Source organism: Pristiophorus japonicus, chromosome 1 (genome assembly GCF_044704955.1).
Source record: "Pristiophorus japonicus isolate sPriJap1 chromosome 1, sPriJap1.hap1, whole genome shotgun sequence".
NCBI lineage: Eukaryota > Metazoa > Chordata > Chondrichthyes > Pristiophoridae > Pristiophorus > Pristiophorus japonicus.
In genome coordinates, this window is record NC_091977.1 from 61,511,797 (window position 1) to 61,527,502 (window position 15,706).

Consider the following 15,706-nt stretch of genomic DNA (forward strand, 5'->3'; position numbering starts at 1 on the left):
TTGGGTAAGATGGCTACTGCTGACCAAGTTGAGATTGAGAGGGGTCAGTATATTGACCAGAATTGGAGGTTGTATAATCAGGTAATCGTTGACAAAGGAATGGTGAGTGCGATGTCTCGACTCCATCCCACAGCATGCTACCCGCCACCATCTCAGCAAAACCCCAGCCCTGCATGAGTTAGAAAAGGCCATCCGCCAACTAAAGAACAAGGTGACTGGAGCGGATGGAATCCCCGCTGAGGCACTAAAGTATGGCGGAGAGACACTATTGGCCTGAATGCATGACCTCATCTCTCTCATCTGGAAGGAGGAGAGCATGCTGGGAGATCTGAGATGCAGCAATCGTGACCATCTTTTTAAAAAAAAAAGGGGACAAGTCTGACTGCAGCAACAACAGTGGAATCTTCCTGTTATCAGCCACTGGGAAAGTCATCGCTAGAATCCTCCTCAACCATCTTCCCTGTGGCTGAGGAGCTCCTCCCGGAGTCTCAGTGCAGATTTCGTCCTCTGGGGTACAACGGATGTGATTTTTACAGCGCGACAGTTGCAAGAAAAATGCAGGGAACAGCACCAGCCATTGTACATGGCCTTCTTTGAATGTACAAAGGCCTTTGACACTGTCATCCGCGAGGGACTATGGAGCGTCCTCCGTTTCGGCTGCCCCCCAAAATTCGTCACCATCCTCTGCCTGCTCCATGACGACATGCAAGCCGTGATCCTGACCAATGGCTCCATCACAGACCCAATCCACGTCTGGACTGGGGTCAAACAGGGTTGCGTCATCGCGCCAACCCTCTTCTCAATCTTCCTCGCTGCAATGCTCCACCTCACACTCAACAAGCTCCCCGCTGGAATGGAACTAAACTACAGAACCAGTTCAACCTTCGTCATCTCCAGGCCAGATCCAAGACTGTCCCATCCTCTAACATCGAGCTACAGTACACGGACGACTCTGAACGTGCGCGGACGACTCTGAACGTGCGCAGACGATAGAGACTGAACTCCCAAGTCATAGTCAACATCTTGACTGAGGCATACAAAAGCATGAACCTGACACTAAACGTCCGTAAGATAAAGATCCTCCACCAACCTGACGCCACCACACAGCACTGCCCTCTTCCTCCCGCCCCCCACCAAGTCATCAAAATCAATGGCGCAGCCCTGGACAATGTGGACCAGTTTCCATACCTCTGGAGCCTATTGTCAGCAAGGGCAGACACAAGACGACTAGATTCAACACCGCCTCCAGTGCGCCAGTGCAGCCTTCGGCCGCCTGAGGAAGCAAGTGTTCGAAGATCAGGCCCTCCAATCTGCCACCAAACTAATGGTCTACAGGGCAGTAGTGATGCCTGCCCTCCTGTATGGCTGAGACGTGGACCATATACAGTAGACACCTCAAATCGCTGGAGAAAAACCACCAATGATGTCTCCGCAAGATCCTGCAATTCCCCAAGGAGGACAGATGCACCAATGTTCTCGATCAAGCCAACATCCCCAGCATCGAAGCACTGACCATACTTGACCAGCTCCATTGGGCGGGCCAGACACTCAAAGCAAGCGCTCTATTCGGAACTCCCAACACAGCAAGCGAGCCCCAGGTGAGCAGAGGAAACGTTTCAAGGACACCTTCAAAGCCTCCTTGATAAAATGCAACATCCCCACTGACACTTAGGGCGGTCTTTGACCAGGGACTCCAAAGTGGAGGAAGTGTATCCGGGAGGGAAGGGAGAAGGGAGAAGGGAGAAGGGAGAAGGGAGAAGGGAGAAGGGAGAAGGGAGAAGGGAGAAGGGAGAAGGGAGAAGGGAGAAGGGAGAAGGGAGACCATGCAGAAACCAAGCGCAGGCAACGGAAGGAGCGTGCGGCAAATCAGTCCCACCCAACCTTTCCTTCAACGACTATCAGTCTCTGTCACAAGTTGGACAGTCATTCCCATATTGAACTGTTCAGTCACCTGAGAACTGACTTTTACAGTGGAAGCAAGTCTTCCTCAATTTCGAGGGACTGATGATGAGTGCTATTTTTAAGTTTTTATGCTAGATAACTTTCTCCGGTTTTCATTCCACTTACATAGGTGAGCTCTCGCTCCCTACGATCTACATGCGCATCGATCTGCCTAAGGTCTAGTTAATTTATAGTGAACCCATTGTTGCTGTACATTGGCTATTGGCTATATCACATACCTATATATGATTTTGAAATCCACTTCACTAGACTGTGGCTTAGACAATAAATTGTCAAACAGATTTATTAACTAAATTTGTTAGGTGAACAGTAGCAATAACAGTGTCAATTTGCAATAGCTACTGACAAACTTATCTCTCTCATTCGGGAGGTTGAAAAACAGTCTCATCTGATGCACTAAATTGGAGTGATATGAAACCCCTGATTAATGACCCTGTATGTTGGGGTTTTGACTACCCACTGAACGAAAGACAGAATTGCATTTATATACAAGTTGAACCTCCCTTATCCAGAACCGCCCCTCGTCCAGAAACATTCCCGGCCACCGGGTGGCGCATGCGCAGAGTTCCAACTTGAACAAATTGAAGTCCTTCCTCGCTGCCAACTCCCGCAATTGCAGGCCTGACCCCGCGATCCATTGCCCACCCCCCATGATCTCTCTGGCTTGGGGCTGGGAGTACAGCAATCAGCTCCGATATCCCCTTGCTCAGTACCTGTACCATGCAACTTAACGTGACCACCTCTTTTCCAGAAAAATCCCTTAGCAGGCCAGGTCCCGGATAAGGGAGGTTCAACCTGTAGTACCTTTCACGATCTTAAGACGTTTTAAAGCACTTTACAGCCAATTAAGCCATTTTGTAATGTAGAAAATATGGTAGCACTTTTTTCAGCCAAAGGGGCGTAACCTGCCACCCATACCAATTCTGGCCAGTTAGGCAAGTTTGACCAGCTGAGAGTTACTCCAGTTCTTCTTAGGCCAGTGTATGTGGCCTTGGCAGAAAAACCTTCTGGAGAGTTGAGAAAATCGGCACAGGTAAGTGCAGCAGTGCCTGGACACCAGCATCAGGAGAGGAGGGAGGGGGGGGGCGGAGGAAGCCTTTTGGGATAGTTAGTTGTGGGGACCAGGAGGGAGGAGGCCATTCGGCTTGGGCTAGGGGCGGGGGAGCTGACCAGGAGGCCACTCGGCTTGGGCGAGGGGCGGGGGAAGCAGACTGGGAGGCCACTTTGCCTGGGCTAGGTGCGGGGGAGCAGACCGTGGGGCCAGGATTGGGCGGGGGAGAGGATCGGGAGGCCACACGAGGCCAGGGTTGGATGGGAAGTGGACTGGCAAACCCTTCGGCTAGGGGTGGGGGACCAAAACCGGTAAGGCGCTTTGGGTGGGCTTGGGAAGCAGACCGGCAAGCCTTTCAGCCAGGGCTAGAGGCAGGGAAGCGGGACCAGGACTGGCAAGCCACTCTGGGCTAGGGTCAAGCGGGCTAGCGGGACCAGCAAGCCACTCTGGGCGGGCTAGGGAAGCGAACCGGCAAGCCCCTCCACCACGACTAGGGTCAAGAGAGCGGGACTGGCAAGCCACTTGGGGCTGGGGGGAGCGGGACCGACCAGGCACTCGGGGCTAGGGATGGTCGGGCGGGGAAGCGAGACCGGCAAGGCACTCGGGACTAAGGGGTGGGCGGGGGGAGCGGAACCGGTAAGGCGCTAGGGTCGGGGGAGCAGGACCGGCAAGGGGCTCGGGGTGGGCGGGGGTGCGGGACTGGCAAGACGCTAGGAGTGTGCGGGCTAGGGAAGCAGACCGGCAAGCCCTTCAGCCTGGGATAGGGGTGGGGATCGGCATCGTGGGGGGGGGGGGGGGGAAGAGGAGGGGACGGACTTTAATAATTGGAGGTAAATTGCTGCAATGTATTTTAATGTGTTGGGAGCTGGCTGCATGTTTCACTTTGCAGCAGCCTCAGCCCGCATTGTGTCCCTGGTTACCGTGGCAACCCGTTCTTTTTGGCGCAGATCAAGGCTCCACCCCCAAAACTAAAGGACAGGTTAGACTGCACCAAAATGAATAAATCCAATGGGGAAACTTAGAACATTTTTTTTTTGGCGTACTTTTGGGTGGGGGGGGGGGGGGGGGGCCAAAAAACAGGCATAATAACTCTTTAAGGACGGCAAAAAAAAAGCTTTTGGGAAAATTGAGCCCTGTATTCTGGGATTGTTGTCCAAACTCGCTGAGTCATATCCTCTGAGTGTACCTAGTTTTTAAACCACATGTCCTGTGACAGAAAGAAACCAATCAAAATTCTTTGTCATGGTGGGTTTTATGGAGTAAGTGAGTGAGGGTTGTGGGGGTGTGTATACAAAACACTGGTTGGAAGCGGAGTTGGGAGGACTGAGGAGTGAAGAGTAAGAAATAAATGCTATTGGGACTAAGTTGAGTAGGCTTTTGGGACTGGATTTTTGGGGCTTGGCCCCTGCATGTGTTCCATGGCGAGAGTTTCCGCACTCGAACATGCTATTCAGTATCTGTCTGTATTTGTTTTTAGGCCAGAAGAAAGAGGAGAGTTACCTGGGCTCCTGGAAAACTGCAAGCAAGTTTGGACTGTGCAAAAATAAAAAAGTTGGATAAACCCTTTCTAGAGCTAGATGATGGCAAGTTCAATAAACATTCATAAGATAACTTTATCTTTAACTCAACTGTTTATCTACCAATTTGACCATTGAGAAAATAAATTAAAGAAAAGTCGGTATTGTGTTTTCATAAGTCATAACTTATCTCATTGTGATTAGTCTTCCAAGTCTGCACACTATTACAAAGCAGAAATCATTACTGCTGTTTCTTGTAGAAAAAAATGCCTTTTGGGTCATAGGACCAATAGCATTTTAGTGTTTCAAAGGTAAAATGTTGAACGTGTAGCCCTTCAGCACTGTATACTGTGTGCTATACTTTTTGCACATCTCTTCAAATATAGGAAGACTTAAGGCACCATATAATGAGGAGGACAAGACGGTAGGCTCCGAGTGTGCGTCAGAAATGGAATGCTGCGAGGGTTAAGATGAGGGAACAAAAACACAACTGAAGGGAAGGCTTTTGAAAGCAGGGAGCCAGTGCTGGGCCCGTGTTTCTCAACTACATAGATGCAGAAACCAACTGCAAGCTTGTTAAACTTACAGATGAGATTAAACTGGGGAGTGCAGTAGGGATGAATAATCCAGTTAAGGTTTTGTCGGAGGATTTAGATTGGTTATGCAATTGAACAGATAAATGGTAAAAGAAAATATAATCCTGACAAATGTAAAGTGCTGCATATGGGAAGAAACGAATGAGCAAGATAGGTAAACAATGAAGAGAGATAGGACTAGCAGAGATTTTGAAAGGGACCTGGAAGTGACCGTAGATGTGGTGGTGAGATTGTGTGGAGAAGTAATTTAAAAAAACACATGATATTGTGATCGATTGCCAGAACATAGGAACAGGAGTAGGCCATTTAGCCTGTCAAGCCTGTTTCGCCATTCAGTTAGATCATGGCTGATCTGTGACCTAACTGCATATACCCTCCTTGCCCCATATCCCTTAATACTTTTGGTTAACAAAAATCTATCAATCTCTCATTTAAAAATAACAATTGACCGAGCATAATTTGCTGTTAGTGGAAGCGAGTTCCAAATTTCTACCACCCTTTGCGTGTGGAAGTGTTTCCTAACTTCACTCCTGAAAGGCCTGGTTCTAATTTTTAGACTGTGCCCCCGAGTCCTACACTTTCCTACCAGCAGAAATAGTTTATCTGGGCTCAAAATTGCCCAGGAATTGCTCCTCTTCTTTTTTTTTTTTGGAGCAACTTGATTTTTCTGGAGTATCTTAAAAATTCCCATTTTGCACATTCAATTTGCGCCAGTGTAAGTGAGTTAGTTAGGATTTTTAATGTTTTTTTTCAAAAAGGGCATTACCAGCCACCCACACCCATTTTGGCCATTTAGGCCACTTTGGACAGCTAATATTATTCCAAACTAACTTAGGCCAGCATATGTGGCCACATAGAAAACCTTTGCGGAGAGTTAAGAAATCAGCACAGGTCGGTACATTGGAGGCCAGCAGAACTTAATGACTTGACTAAAGAAACATAGAAACATAGAAAATAGATGCAGGAGTAGGCCATTCGGCCCTTCGAGCCTGCACCGCCATTCAATGAGTTCATGGCTGAACATTCAACTTCAGTACCCCATTCCTGCTTTCTCGCCATACCCCTTGATCCCCCTAGTAGTAAGGACTATATCTAACTCCTTTTTGAATATATTTAGTGAATTGGCCTCAACAACTTTCTGTGGTAGAGAATTCCACAGGTTCACCACTCTCTGGGTGAAGAAGTTTCTCCTCATCTCGGTCCTAAATGGCTTACCCCTTATCCTCAGACTGTGACCCCTGGTTCTGGACTTCCCCAACATTGGGAACATTCTTCCTGCATCTAACCTGTCTAAACACGTCAGAATTTTAAACATTTCTATGAGATCCCCTCTCATTCTTCTGAACTCCAGTGAATACAAGCCCAGTTGATCCAGTCTTTCTTGATATCTCAGTCCCGCCATCCCGGGAATCAGTCTGGTGAACCTTCGCTGCACTCCCTCAATAGCAAGAATGTCCTTCCTCAAGTTAGGAGACCAAAACTGTACACATTGCTCCAGGTGTGGCCTCACCAAGGCCCTGTACAACTGTAGCAATAACTCCCTGCCCCTGTACTCAAATCCTCTCGCTATGAAGGCCAACATGCCATTTGCTTTCTTAACCGCCTGCTGTACCTGCATGCCAACCTTCAATGACTGATGTACCATGACACCCAGGTCTCGTTGCACCTCCCCTTTTCCTAATCTGTCACCATTCAGATAATAGTCTGTCTCTCTGTTTTTACCACCAAAGTGGATAACCTCACATTTATCCACATTATACTTCATCTGCCATGCATTTGCCCACTCACCTAACCTATCCAAGTCAGTCTGCAGCCTCATAGCATCCTCCTCGCAGCTCACACTGCCACCCAACTTCGTGTCATCTGCAAATTTGGAGATACTACATTTAATCCCCTCGTCCAAATCATTAATGTACAATGTAAACAGCTGGGGCCCCAGCACAGAACCTTGCGGCACCCGACTAGTCACTGCCTGCCATTCTGAAAAGTACCCATTTACTCCTACTCTTTGCGTCCTGTCTGACAACTAGTTCTCAATCCATGTCAGCACACTACCCCCAATCCCATGTGCTTTAACTTTGCACATTAATCTCTTGTGTGGGACCTTGTCGAAAGCCTTCTGAAAGTCCAAATATACCACATCAACTGGTTCTCCCTTGTCCACTCTACTGGAAACATCCCCTCAAAATTCCAGAAGATTTGTCAAGCATGATTTCTCTTTCACAAATCCATGCTGACTTGGACCTATCATGTCACCTCTTTCCAAATCTGCTGCTATGACATCCTTAATAATTGATTCCATCATCTTACCCACTACCGATGTCAGGCTGACCGGTCTATAATTCCCTGTTTTCTCTCTCCCTCCTTTTTTAAAAAGTGGGGTTACATTGGCTACCCTCCACTCCATAGGAACTGATCCAGAGTCTATGGAATGTTGGAAAATGACTCAATGCATCCGCTATTTCCAAGGCCACGTGTGAATAGGATCAAACAGCTATACAGGACATCATATGACAAACTTCGCAAAGTTAATTTACTATACAACAGAAGCATTCATGGAAGCTTAAACTACAAAAATAAAAAGTAAAGAGACAAAACATATTTACATAATTTTTTTTCAAAATATCCAGATAAAAAATAGAAGTACCTCCTGTTCGTAATTCTTATGTTCTTATATTTTCCCAGCCGCCGAAGCTCACCCATCAGCCCACCCCTTACAAAACAACCATCCCTCCTGGGGTCGGGGATCAGACCCTCCAGGATCAGAACAGCACCTGGGGTCAGAGATCGGAAACGTCTGGCGATCAGACCTTCCCTAGAGGTCGGGGATTGGACCGTCCACGGGAACCCCCTACACCCATGGGGTCTGTGATCGAACCCACCCTGTGGTTCGGAATTTCACCCCACCCCCATCTCGCCCAGGAAGGCAGCGGGCTGGCCTGTGTGGGAGGCTACTTGGCCTGGGATAGGATCAGGTCCCACGCTGCAGCATGCACACAGAGGCTGGGGGCAGGAGCTACTGCGCATGTGCGCACACTCTAACGCACTGTTTCTGGCGCAGGGCCCTAGCTCTGCCCCCCCAATCGACTGGCCATGCCGCGCCAAGCCCCGGGAGAGGCAACACAGCAGCCAGAATCGGGGGAGATTTTTTTTGCGCTGTTTTCAGCCCACAAAGTCAGTGCGTCTCTGGTGAAAAAAGGGTGGACCAAATTTGAGCCCTCTAATCTATCAGTTCCCATTAATATCTTTAAAATCTTTGATCAAATCATCCTCTAGCCTTATGGGAAACCTACGCTGCACTCCCTCCAAGGCCAATATATCCTTCCTGAGGTGTTCACAGTACTCCAGGTCAAACCAGGGCATTGTATAGCTGTAGCATAACTTCTACCCTCTTGTATTCTAGTCCTCCTAGATATAAAGGACAGCTTTCCATTAGTGTTTGTGATTTATTTTCTGTTATCTGTCTAGGACGTTTTAATCTATATACATGGACCCCTAGGTTTCTTTGGACCGTCACTGTTTCTAGTTTTTCACCATTTTGAAAGTACTCTGTTTTATCCTTTTATCCTTTTTAGGTCCAAAGTGCATGACCTCACATTTGCCTACATAGAAATCCATTTGCTACAGTTTTGCCCATTCGCTTATTGTGTTAATGTCTCTTTGTAATTTTATGCTTTCATCTACACTGCCTACAAAGCTGCCTATTTTTGTGTCATTGGCAAACTTAAATATGAGGCTTTCTATCCTATTTGTTTAAGTTGTTCATAAATACGGTGAATAGTTGAGGCTGCAACACAGATCCTGTGGGTCACATCCTGTCCATTATCTCCACTCTGTCTCCTGTCACTCAGTCAATTTCCTAACTAGGTGAATAGCTTGTCTTCAATTCCATGAGCTTTGACTATTACTCTATTCTCTTCCCTTTTGTTTTTGTTTTAGAACTATTATTTATACTACCTTTTCCACCTGATCTCCCCCCACCCCCCCCCTCCAAATTTACTAGGTTGAAGTCCTTGTGAACCCTTATTTATCATTTCTGCTTGGACCCTGATCCCAGCCCAGCTCAGGTGGAACAGCCCCAATGGTAGTGCTGCCTTGTCCCAGTAATGGTGCCAGTGTGTCATGAATTGGAACCCCTCTTTCCCAAAAATTCTTTCACCCACGTGTTACACAAGAACATAAGAAATAGGAGCAGGAGGTAGGCCATACGGCCTCGCGAGCCTGTTCCGCCATTTAATAAGATCATGGCTGATCCGATCATGGACTTTCCCACTTCCCTGCCCGCTCTCCATAACCCCTTATTCCCTTATCGTTTAAGAAACTATCTTTCTGTCTTAAATTTATTCAATGTCCCAGCTTCCACAATAGTGAGGCAGTGAATTCCACAGATTTACAACCCTCAGTAGAAATTTCTCCTCATCTCTATTTTAAATGGGCGGCCCCTTATTCTAAGATTATGCCTTCTCGTTCTAGTCTCCCCTATCAGTAGAAACATCCTCTCTGCATCCACCTTGTCAAGCCCCCTCATAATCTTATGTTTTGATAAGATCACCTCTCATTTTTCTGAATTCCAATGAGTAGAGGCCCAACCTACTCACCCTTTCCTCATAAGTCAACCCCCTCATCTCCGGAATCAATCGAGTGAACCTTCTGAGCTGCCTCCAAAGCAAGTATGTCCTTTCTTAAATATGGAAACCAAAACTGCACACACTATTTCAGGTGTGGCCTCATCCTGGAGTGCATAAGGGATAGTTTTCTAGACCAATATGTCGAGGAACCAACTAGGGGGGAGGCCATCTTAGACTGGGTGTTGTGTAATGAGAGAGGATTAATTAGCAATCTCATTGTGCGAGGCCCCTTGGGGAAGAGTGACCATAATATGGTGGAATTCTGCATTAGGATGGAGAATGAAACAGTTCATTCAGAGACCATAGTCCAGAACTTAAAGAAGGGTAACTTTGAAGGTATGAGGCATGAATTGGCTAAGATAGATTGGCTAATGATACTTAAGGGGTTGACTGTGGATGGGCAATGGCAGACATTTAGAGACCGCATGGATGAATTACAACAATTGTACATTCCTGTCTGGCGTAAAAATAAAAAAGGGAAGGTGGCTCAACCGTGGCTATCTAGGGAAATCAGGGATAGTATTAAAGCCAAGGAAATGGCATACAAATTGGCCAGAAATAGCAGCGAACCTGGGGACTGGGAGAAATTTAGAACTCAGCAGAGGAGGACAAAGGGTTCGATTAGGGCAGGGAAAATGGAGTACGAGAAGAAGCTTGTAGGGAACATTAAGGCGGATTGCAAAAGTTTCTATAGGTATGTAAAGAGAAAAAGGTTAGTAAAGACAAACGTAGGTCCCCTGCAGTCAGAATCAGGGGAAGTCATAACGGGGAACAAAGAAATGGCAGACCAATTGAACAAGTACTTTGGTTCAGTATTCACTAAGGAGGACACAAACAACCTTCCGGATATAAAAGTGGTCAGAGGGTCTAGTAAGGAGGAGGAACTGAGGGAAATCTTTATTAGTCGGGAAATTGTGTTGGGGAAATTGATGGGATTGAAGGCCGATAAATCCCCAGGACCTGATGGACTGCATCCCAGAGTACTTAAGGAGGTGGCCTTGGAAATAGCGGATGCATTGACAGTCATTTTCCAACATTCCATTGACTCTGGATCAGTTCCTATCGCGTGGAGGGTAGCCAATGTAACCCCACTTTTAAAAAAAGGAGGGAGAGAAAGCAGGGAATTATAGACCGGTCAGCTTGACATCAGTAGTGGGTAAAATGATGGAATCAATTATTAAGGATGTCATAGCAGCGCATTTGGAAAATGGTGACATGATAGGTCCAAGTCAGCATGGATTTGTGAAAGGGAGATCATGCTTGACAAATCTTCTGGAATGTTTGAGGATGTTTCCAATAAAGTGGACAAAGGAGTACCAGTTGATGTGGTATATTTGGACTTTCAGAAGGCTTTCGACAAGGTCCCACACAGGAGATTATGTGCAAAGTTAAAGCACATGGGATTGGGGGTAGTGTGCTGACGTGGATTGAGAACTGGTTGTCAGACAGGAAGCAAAGAGTAGGAGTAAATGGGTACTTTTCGGAATGGCAGGCAGTGACTAGTGGGGTACCGCAGGGTTCTGTGCTGGGGCCCCAGTTGTTTACATTGTACATTAATGATTTAGACGAGGTGATTAAATGTAGTATCTCCAAATTTGCGGATGACACTAAGTTGGGTGGCAGTGTGAGCTGCGAGGAGGATGTTATGAGGCTGCAGAGTGACTTGGATAGGTTAGGTGAGTGGGCAAATGCGTGGCAGATGAAGTATAATGTGGATAAATGTGAGGTTATCCACTTTGGTGGTAAAAACAGAGAGACAGACTATTATCTGAATGGTGACAGATTAGGAAAAGGGAAGGTGCAACGAGACCTGGGTGTCATGGTACATCAGTCATTGAAGGTTGGCATGCAGGTACAGCAGGCGGTTGAGAAAGGAAAAGGCATGTTGGCCTTCATAGCGAGGGGATTTGAGTACAGGGGCAGGGAGGTGTTGCTACAGTTGTACAGGGCCTTGGTGAGGCCACACCTGGAGTATTGTGTACAGTTTTGGTCTCCTAACTTGAGGAAGGACATTCTTGCTATTGAGGGAGTGCAGCGAAGATTCACCAGACTGATTCCCAGGATGGTGGGACTGACCTATCAAGAAAGACTGGATCAACTGGGCTTGTATTCACTGGAGTTCAGAAGAGTGAGAGGGGACCTCATAGAAACGTTTAAAATTCTGACGGGTTTGGACAGGTTGGATGCAGGAAGAATGTTCCCAATGTTGGGGAAGTCCAGAACCAGGGGTCACAGTCTAAGGATAAGGGGTAAGCCATTTAGGACCGAGATGAGGAGAAACTTCTTCACCCAGAGAGTGGTGAACCTGTGGAATTCTCTACCAGAGAAAGTAGTTGAGGCCAATTCACTAAATATATTCAAAAGGGAGTTAGATGAAGTCCTTACTACTCGGGGGATCAAGAGGTATGGCGTGAAAGCAGGAAGGGGGTACTGAAGTTTCATGTTCAGCCATGAACTCATTGAATGGCGGTGCAGGCTAGAAGGGCTGAATGGCCTGCTCCTGCACCTATTTCTATGTTTCTATCAATACCCTGTATAGCTGTAGCAGGACTTCCCTGCTTTTATACTCCATCCCCTTTCCAATAAAGGCCCCGATTTCATCGGCCTTCCTGATCACTTGCTGTATCTGCATACTATCCTTTTGTCTTTCATGCACAAGTACCCCCAGGGCTGGCTATACTGCAGCACTTACAATCTTTCTCCATTTAAATAATAACTTGTTCTTTGATTATTTCTGCCAAAGAGCATGACCTCACACTTTACAACATTATACTCCACCTGCCAAATTTTTTGCCCACTCACTTAGCCTGTCTGTCCTTTGCAGATTTATTGTCCTCCTCACACATTGCTTTTCCTCCCATCTTTGTATCGTCAGCAAACTTGGCTACATTACACTCAATCCCTTCTTCCAAGTCGTTAATATAGATTGCAAAAAGTTGGGGTCCCAGCACTGATCCCTGTGGCACTCCACTAGTTACTAATTGCCAACCAGAGAATGAACCATTTATCCCGACTCTGTTTTCTGTTAGTTAGCCAATCCTCTATCCATGCTAATATATTACCCCCAATCCCGTGAACTTTTATCTTGTGCAGTAATCTTTTATGTGGCACCTTGTCAAATGCCTTCTGAAATGTACCACATCCACTGATTCCTCTTTATCCACCCTGTCCGTTACATCCTCAAAGAATTTCAGCAAATTTGTCAAATGATTGCTCCTTCATAAATCCATGCTGACTCTGCCTGACTGAATTTTGCTTTTCCAAATGTCCTGCCACTGCTTCTTCAATGCCTGGCTGATTGTCCAATAAACCCTTTGTTTCAGTGGCTACAACCTGTGGCATTTTAAATCTATGTTTTAAAACAACACAAATATCAGTCATTCCCAAATCCTCTGCAAAGTAAAAATAAATGAGCAAATTTGGCAACATGGCAAAATTCTAAATGTTTTTGGATAAAAGGCTGAAACAGTTGGGAGTATTAGAGAGAAGCTTGGCCCAAAGAACCTCATGCTTGTTTTTGCATTTTATTCTTTGCGATCTTAATCCCATTCTATTTTAGTTCCTGGCCGGTTTCTTTAAATCCTTAAATTTGTTCATGGCTGCCTTTGATTTCCTTGCAGATTAATGCTCGAAGTTTTCAATTATTGCTCAAGGGTTTCATTCGGCGCTGCACTTCTTTCTTAGTGATATGTTTAATTTATATTTTCAGTAATATAATTTTAAAATGTTCCATTATTCCTCCATATTCCTTCCTTTCTTTTAACATTGTGTTCCAATCTAATCCAGCCACTTTAATTCACTATTCATTTCCTCAACTGCAGAAAGTTTGCGTCTGTTCTAGTTCTGACCTCCTTCCCCAGTCAAATTAAGCCTCATCATAAACCATAATGTTGCCATTTTTGAGTTGTAAGTATAAATCTTCTCTTCCATCAGCTATTGGTACATGGCATTAAGTCTAGTATTCCCTCCCTATTTATTCTTCTTCCCTCACTCAGGCCTGTCTGTTTTTGTTTAACCATGTGCAGCAGTCTAACAGCAAATGTCCACACCATTTGCTCCCATTGCAGTCATAGAATCTTACAGCATGGAAGGAGGCCATTCAGCCTGTCGTACCTGTGCCTTTTTGAAAGAGCTGTCTAAATTAGTCCCAACATCCTTTCACTAAAACTTTGCAAATTAGTCCTCTTCAAGTACATGCCCAATTGCCTTTTGAAAGTTCCTATGGAATCTGATTCCAGTACCCTTTCAGGTAATGTGTTCCAGATCTTAATAATCCTGTGTGAATGTATTGGATGTGGTGTATTTGGACTTCCAGAAGGCATTTGGCAAGGCGCCACATAAAAGGTTACTGCACAAGATAAAAGTTCACGGGGTTGGGGGTAATATATTGGCATGGATAGAGGATTGGCTAACTAACAGAGAGTCGAGATAAATGGTTCATTCTCTGGTTGTCAACTAGTAACTAGTGGAGTGCCGCAGGGATCAGTGCTGAGATTCCAACTATTTACAATCTATATTAACGACTTGGTTGAAGGGACTGTGTAACAGCCAAGTTTGCTGATGATACAAAGATGGGCGGAAAAGCAATGTGTGAGGAGGACACAAAATCTTCAAAAGGACATAGACAGGCTAAGTGAGTGGGCAAAAATTTGGCAGATGGAGTGTAATGTTGGAAAGTATGAGGTTATGCACTTTGGCAGAAAAAATCGAAGAGCAAGTTATTTAAATGGAGAAATGTTGCAAAGTGCTGCAGTACAGCGGGACCTGGGGGTCCTTGTGCATGAAATACAAGGTTAGTATGCAAGTGATCAGGAAGGCCAATGGAATCTTCCCCTTTATTGCAAAGGGGATGGAGTATAAAAGCAGGGAAGTCTTGCTGCAGTTATACAGGGGATTGGTGAGACCACACCTGGAAGACTGTATACAGTTTTGGTTTCCGTATTTAAGAAAGGATATACTTGCTTTGGAGGCAGTTCAGAGAAGATTCACTAGGTTGATTCTGGGGATGAGGGGGTTGAGTTATTAGGAAAGGTTGAGTACTTTGGGCTCTACTCATTGGAATTCAGAAGAATGAGGTGATCTTATTGAAATGTATAAGATTGTGAGGGGGCTTGACAAGGTGGCTGCAGAGGATGTTTTCACTGCTAGGGGAGAATAGAACTAGGGGACATAATCTTAAAATAAGGGGCCGCCCATTTAAAACTGAGATGAGAAGGAATTTGTTCTGAGGGTTGTAAATCTGTGGAATTCACTGCCCCAGAGAGTTGTGGAAGCTGGGTCATTGAATAAATTTAAGACTGAGATAGACAGTTTCTTAACCGATAAGGGGTTATGGGGAGCGGGCAGGGAAGTGGACCCGAGTCCATGATCGAATCAGCCATGATCATATTGTGGCAGAGCAGGCTCGAGGGGCCAAATGACCTATTCCTGCTCCTGTATCTTCTTTTCCTCTCCAGTTCCTTTTCCAATTATTTAAAATCTATGACCTCGGGTTACTGACCCACTTGCCAGAGGCAACCGCTTCTCCCTACTTGCTCTGTCAAAATCCTTAATAATTTTGATTACCTCTATTAGGTCTCCCGTTAATCTTCTCTGTTCTAAAGAGAACAATCCCAGTTTCTTCAATCTCTCCACATAACTGTAGTCCTTTGTCCCGGGTATCATTTTGGTAAACCTCCAGGGCCTTGTCATCCTTCCTAAAATGTGGTGCCCAGAATTGTGTACACTATTCCAGCTGAGGCCGAAATAGAGATTTGTAAAGGTTTTATATAACTTCCTTATTTTTGTATTCAATGCTCCTATTTACAAAGCCAAGTATCCCATATGTTTTTTTAACCACCTTCTCAACTTGCCCTGCCACAGTCAAAAATTATTGAAAATGCATTCCTGGGTCCCTCTGCTCTTGCACCCCCTCAAAATATAGGTGCAGCGCCTAAAATTTGGGACCGAGGC

General features: G+C 45.8%; 1 protein-coding gene across 1 annotated transcript in view; it reads left to right on the forward strand.

Annotated features, from left to right (window-relative positions):
- The window catches only part of cenpe (centromere protein E), a 210,191-nt gene that overhangs the window by 58,068 nt on the left and 136,417 nt on the right, over positions 1-15,706 (forward strand). Inside the window, exon 14 of the mRNA XM_070880180.1 lies at positions 4,491-4,596. Within this exon, the coding sequence (XP_070736281.1) occupies positions 4,491-4,596 (106 nt within the window). The remainder of the gene's footprint in view (positions 1-4,490; positions 4,597-15,706) is intronic.